At 34.9% G+C, this 6,000-nt stretch overlaps 2 protein-coding genes across 2 annotated transcripts; both read right to left on the bottom strand.

Moving 5' to 3' along the window:
* Positions 1–928: 928 nt before the first annotated feature.
* On the bottom strand, positions 929–3,125 carry c1qb (complement component 1, q subcomponent, B chain). Its single transcript, XM_016506106.1, has 3 exons — positions 3,043–3,125; positions 2,665–2,842; positions 929–1,576 (listed from the first exon to the last, which is right to left on the bottom strand). Exons 1-3 carry the CDS (start codon positions 3,043–3,045, stop codon positions 1,026–1,028), a joined length of 732 nt encoding a protein of 243 aa, XP_016361592.1. The 5' UTR covers positions 3,046–3,125; the 3' UTR covers positions 929–1,025.
* Positions 3,126–3,813: 688 nt separating this feature from the next.
* On the bottom strand, positions 3,814–5,533 carry c1qc (complement component 1, q subcomponent, C chain). Its single transcript, XM_016506105.1, has 2 exons — positions 5,308–5,533; positions 3,814–4,490 (listed from the first exon to the last, which is right to left on the bottom strand). Exons 1-2 carry the CDS (start codon positions 5,474–5,476, stop codon positions 3,925–3,927), a joined length of 735 nt encoding a protein of 244 aa, XP_016361591.1. The 5' UTR covers positions 5,477–5,533; the 3' UTR covers positions 3,814–3,924.
* Between the last annotated feature and the right edge of the window lie 467 nt (positions 5,534–6,000).

Raw genomic sequence — 6,000 nt, 5'->3', positions numbered from 1 at the left:
AAGGTTTACCTTCCAACAAGACAATGACCCTAAGGACACAGCTAAAATAACGAAGGAGTGTCTTCACAACAACTCTGTGACTGTTCTTGAATGGCCAGAGCCCTGACTTAAACCCAATTGAGTATCTCTGGAGAGACCTAAAAATGGCTGTCCACCAATGTTTACCATCCAACCTGACAGAACTGGAGAGGATCTGCAAGGAGGAATGGCAGAGGATCCCCAATCCAGGTGTGAAAAACTTGTTGCATCTTTCCCAAAAAGACTCATGGCTGTATTAGATCAAAAGGGTGCTTCTACTAAATACTGAGCAAAGGGTCTGAATACTTAGGACCATGTGATATTTCAGTTTTTCTTTTTTAATAAATCTGCAAAAATGTCAACAATTCTGTGTTTTTCTGTCAATATGGGGTGCTGTGTGTACATTAATGAGGAAAAAAAATTAACTTAAATGATTTTAGCAAATGGCTGCAATATAACAAAGAGTGAAAAATTTAAGGGGGTCTGAATACTTTCCGTACCCACTGTATACTTTGTATTTGTATATGCTCTTTTCTTTCCCTTTCTTTTCTTTTTATGGTTTTGAAATTAGTTACTATCAAATGCTTACCAAGGCTGCATTTATTTAATCAAAATAGTAAAAACATAATATTGTGAAATATTATTACTATTTAAATGAACTATTCTCTATTGTAATATACTTTATAATGTAATTTATTCTTGTTATGGCAAAGCTGAATTTTCAGCATTCATTACTACAGTCTTCAGTATTACAGTGTTCAGAAATTATTCTAATATGCTGATTTGGTGCTGATTTTTGTGGAAACTGTAATACATTTTTTCTTTCCTGAATAAATATATAAATATAAAACAATGCACTTTATTATAAGTATAGTGAAATAAGTAAAGAAACGATATAAGATAACATCAACAACTTTAATCAACAATAACATTAGATATTCCCAAGCAATAGTTGCTAATTGTAATAAGGAAGAGTAAAATTAAGGGTGTGGCTAATCAAAATCATCTTATCCATTCATTGGGAAGAGCAAGAAGCCTGTAAAGGTGCAGTCAGTGTCTCTACTGAAGATAGAGCTCAGTGCAGTTGTCTGTACAGACACTTTATCACCTGTTTTCAGTGGCAGTACCACAGATCCTGCAGTTACCATAATCATTCCAGGTGAATCACAGAACTTGACCTTCTCTTCCTCCCCTACCTGAATCTTTAGGCAGGCAGATTGACTGGATGAAATGTGGTAACTGATGTAATACATGCCAGCTTTTTCCACCTCAAAGAAACCCTCACTATCCAAAACATCACCTGCCCCAGAGATCAGTGGGATGTCAAAGACGATTAATTTGTCTGGATTAACTCTCTGTGCCCGAGGACTTTTTTTGTAAGAGAAAACAAAATACTGGTTTGGAGTATCTACCCCCGTAAAATCTCCCCTCTCTCCCTTCGGTCCCACTGGGCCTGGTGCACCATGTAGTCCCTTGTCCCCCTTCTCACCAGGCCTGCCTGGGAGTCCAGGAATTCCAGGGTCCCCTTTTGGCCCAATTATCGGCACTGCATCCTCACCTGCAATCACGCACACAGCCGGGTAAAGTGAGTTTAACCTTCATGTTGTAATTTTGACTCAGGCAGGATTTTTTTTCCAGAAAATGCTAGTTAATGTACTTGCATAAAACTTAAGGGATAATCCACAAAAATAAATAAATAAAAAATATGTTATAATTCACTCACCCTCAAGTTGTTCCAAACCTGTACGAGTATCTCTCTACTTCCCAAATATGGACAAAAAATACAATTGAAATCAATAGGTACCAGAAACTGTTTGGTTACCATTCTTCAAATTATGTTCTTCTGTTTCGAGAGGAAAGATACTCATACAGGTTTGGAACAACTTGAGGGTGAGTAAATGATTTTTTCATTTACATTCAGAATTTTCATTTTTAGGTGAACTATCCCTTTACCAACTTTGCTCACACAGTGTATGTCAAACAAACAAACAAAAACAACAAATAGTGTACTTTTTGGGGATATTTTTTGTTTGTTTGTTAAACTTCTGGTGTTCCTGGTCAAAATGACTGGCCTACAAAAGAATTGCTTATGAATTTCTTTTTATGGCATATTATTTCCAAATATTGGATTCAATCTTTTTATCAACTTTTTTTTCAATTAGCACAAGTACTTATACTTATTTTTAGAGCTAATAGGTCATAGAGGCCTCATTGATCTGAGCTTATGCACCTTAGTTTTTGAGTGAATATTCCCAAAATTAACAAATAAAGCTTTTTGTCACTCAATAGGTGCATAAGCTCAGATAAGTGCAGGCCTATGAATAATCCCTTACAAAAATAAATATAAAACCTTTGCTAATTGAAAAAAAAATCAAAAAGTTGACAAAAAAGAGTGAACCCAGGATTTAATAATATTAATAATAATATAGCATAATGGGAGATTTGCAAGCCATTTTTAAAAGGCCGGTTATTTTTTGACCATGAACACCAGCACAAGGGTTAAGCATACGATTTTCAGCACAAGGGTTAAAATGCAGACTTTTTATTTTATTTATCGGATTCTTTGCCTTTATTTAGGACAGTCAAGGGAAACAGAAGGCAAATTTTTGAATTTCAATTTGCAGTTTTTTCCACATATCACTATACCTGGATCTCCTTTTTCTCCTTTTACACCTTCCTTCCCATCGGTACCAGGAACTCCTGGAATACCTGGTCTTCCAGGGAAACCCCTGTAGCCATCACATGTCTCTGACTCAGAGGAAGCCACCAGCAACAACATAATAATAAGCCGCAGCACCATATGTGCAGACATGAAGATGAATGCCTGTTTAAAAAAAAAAAAAACTTATTTAAAAACAAGTGCCATTTCAAGGAAAAATCATTGGACACTTCAGTTCTTCTACAGTGACTGATATAAGCAAGCATGTAAATATTCCTTTAATCAAATGATGTACTTCAATAAGAATTTTTGAAAATAGAAGCCAAATACAGATTTATTACAATAAGATGAATAATTTATCTTACCATCTTGTCTTCCAAGAAAGCTGTTGGAAATACAGATGGATGGCCTTGAAGCTGAGTGTTACATTGAATGTTTTTCTCCGGTCTGCATGAAGAGCTCTGATTTGATTTCCCGGTTTCAGAGGAGAAGTGCAGAGTTGCACAATAAAGGGAAGTATCAAAACACATATTCATCATAATTTAGATTAACCTTGGATTACCTTTTTCATTAGTGTTACTGACATTTTATTTTGCTAATGTTTGCAAGTTCCATATCCCTTTTCTGAGAAACTGAAGAAGGAAGCAAAGTTATCCATATCGAAAAGTGTTTTGAAAGAAATGTTTACTTTCTTAGCAAGGATGCATTCATTTGATCAAAAGTGACAGTGCACATTTATAATGTAACAAAAGATTTCTATTTAAAATAAATGCTGTTCTTTTAAACTTTCTATTCATCAGAGAATCCTGAGAAAAAAATCTATCATGGTTTCCACAAAATATTAAGCAGCACAACTTTTTCAACACTGATAATAATTGAATGATTGAATGGTATGGTGTATGTATCACAAAACCTTTTTTTTATGATATATGACATGTAGCTAACTTACATAGACACTGTGAATTGCTATCATCAGATAATGTTTAGAATTATTTGCTAAAACTGTGCTTATTATTAACTATTAACAATCCCTACGGTCAGGTTGACAGGTTCTGAAAAGATTATGTGTCAGATCTTTTGAAAAGAGTGATACTGTGTATTCATAAAACTTGAGGCAATTTACTGAAGCATTATTTTGTTTTATTTGATCAGTAGCTTTTCAAAACATAATTGTGTGCATTTTCCATGAGTAAAAGATACAGTATGTTTAACAAGCTCAACTTTATAGTTCAAAACAGTGCAATCAATTAGTGCGCATGAATCAGGAAACCTGAGAAAACACTGTCTGCTTTCTCCCCTTCTGCAAACAGGCCATTATAGCCACCTGTCATCAGCCAGACTTTCTCATTCTCTTTCAGATAAACTGCTAGCCCACCAGAGCTCACCTGCTGGTTGCTCTTTTGCATGTGATCACAGAAAACAGCTAACTTCTTATCATCATGAATTAGGTTTACACAGAGATGTTTTTCATAGGACGATGCATGAAACACAAAATAATAAGTGCCAGGAATTTTACATACAAATTTGCTCTCTGCAATATTGAAATCGACATTGATATTGGTGATAATAGTACTGAAGCGTATCAGAGAGTTTGGCTCAGGATGGGCTCTAGTGGCACGGGCAACACTGAATGCAGACTGCAGATGAGATCTGGAAGTGTCCAAATTGCCTGTGTCCCCTGGCTGTCCTGAGAGGCCGGGTGGTCCCATTATGCCGAAATCTCCCTGGATACCTCTCTTTCCATGAATTCCTTTGGTTCCAGGCTCTCCTTCCCCCCCCCTTTTCCTGATTTCATCAGGTTTAAGAGGCATCCCTGTTGAGATACACAGTTGTTTTTACATCATGTTAGAAGTATAGTATACAGCCTATAATACAACCTAACACTGTCTCAACATCGGTTGGCATTTTTAACTATTAATTAGTAGGTTATATAATTCAGTCCTTTTGTTTTCATTGTTGGGTTCACCCAAATATTCCCACAATGTCGGTCATTGCAGGTATTACTGTTAATACTATATAAGCACAAAACGTTCACACAAACACCTACAACACACTTCTCTTAAATTTAATTTGTTGTTTTATTACTTATTTGATCTGAGCTTTGGTAAGAAGCTATAGTTCACTAAAATTGCTGTACACAGACAGTTTTTTTTTTCTTTTTTTTTTCTTTTTTTTTTTTTTGGCAAAAATGCAATTCAGTTCTTAATTATAGCCTTAATTATAGGCTATAGTAAACAATATTAAATATATAAAAGATAAAAAATTATAAAAAATATTTTATTCATTATATAATAATGCATGTATCTTTGTGTTGATTGATTCATTGGTACGAGTCATTAAAAGATCTAGCCACAACCGTCATTTGGGAATTGCGTAACACTGCTTGCGCTGTACGATTTTGATTCACTAAAAGGAACCGGCTCATTAGAGTCATTTTTTCAGGAATTGAGTTTGTGAGAGAATCAGACACGCGCGAGAAGAGTTAACGGAACCGAACGTCATTCGGTTTTTGCATAGTTAAAACATAGAACAAGTTCTGATTAAGAACTGGTAGGTTCCCACAAACTAAAACACTCTGAATTATTTATTTAAAGAAATAAATTAATTAATTTTAAAAAACGAAAACTTACCAGGCTTTCCGTTCTCTCCCTTCATCCCTTCCCTTCCATCCCGTCCAGGAAATCCAGGGATACCTGGATAACCTGGCATCCCTCCAGAAGAACAAGTGTCAGTAGAGACTAGAGACAGGCAGAGGAAACCCACTAAAAGAATTCTAAAAATGATGTGACCACCAAACATTTTTGCTGTGGAGCGAGGAGATAACCGGACCCACACGACTTGAAATAGTGAGCTCTATAATCGTACACATATACACCAGTCCAAGCAAATTTACTGACAATCACAGTTCCTCTTTTGCGCTGCACGTGTTGCACTTATCCACGGATCTTTCACAAAACTGCATGCAAACAAATCTTTATTCGTAGTATAGCATTTGACTTTTTTCTTAGTGTAAGTTTATAGGCCCTACTGACAACACTGCAAAAATTACTTTTCCAAGTTGTAAATAAAACAAAGATTATTATAATACATTTCACAAGAAAGTACTAGGCTATTTCAGATGTGCTACTTGTATTGGATTATTTATTTTATTTTTACTGGATTCAGTGTGTTACTGGCCTTTCTCTGTAATTGTTTGTGAAATTTACTATAGCGATTTCTGAGAAAAAAACAGTTTCATACTTTTTTCAGTGTAAATATTTTAATGTAAAATAAATATATATTATATAAAATAATAAACATGGCAAATAATTAAAATAAAAAAT

Source organism: Sinocyclocheilus anshuiensis, unplaced genomic scaffold (assembly GCF_001515605.1).
Source record: "Sinocyclocheilus anshuiensis isolate Anshui unplaced genomic scaffold, SAMN03320099.WGS_v1.1 scaffold330, whole genome shotgun sequence".
In the NCBI taxonomy this organism is placed as follows: domain Eukaryota; kingdom Metazoa; phylum Chordata; class Actinopteri; order Cypriniformes; family Cyprinidae; genus Sinocyclocheilus; species Sinocyclocheilus anshuiensis.
Note: the sequence above shows the minus strand (reverse complement) of the source record. Positions and strands in the feature narration are given on the sequence as shown.

What these genes read in the sequence shown, in the direction of transcription:
- c1qc (XM_016506105.1), bottom strand. Translation starts at nt 5,476, where the DNA reads ATGTTTGGTGGTCACATCATTTTTAGAATTCTTTTAGTGGGTTTCCTC. An exon ending in GGGAGAGAACGGAAAGCCTG is followed by an intron (nt 4,491 to 5,307) that starts GTAAGTTTTCGT and finishes GTATCTCAACAG; the next exon opens with GGATGCCTCTTAAACCTGAT.
- c1qb (XM_016506106.1), bottom strand. An exon ending in AGGAGAAAAAGGAGATCCAG is followed by an intron (nt 1,577 to 2,664) that starts GTATAGTGATAT and finishes GCGTGATTGCAG; the next exon opens with GTGAGGATGCAGTGCCGATA.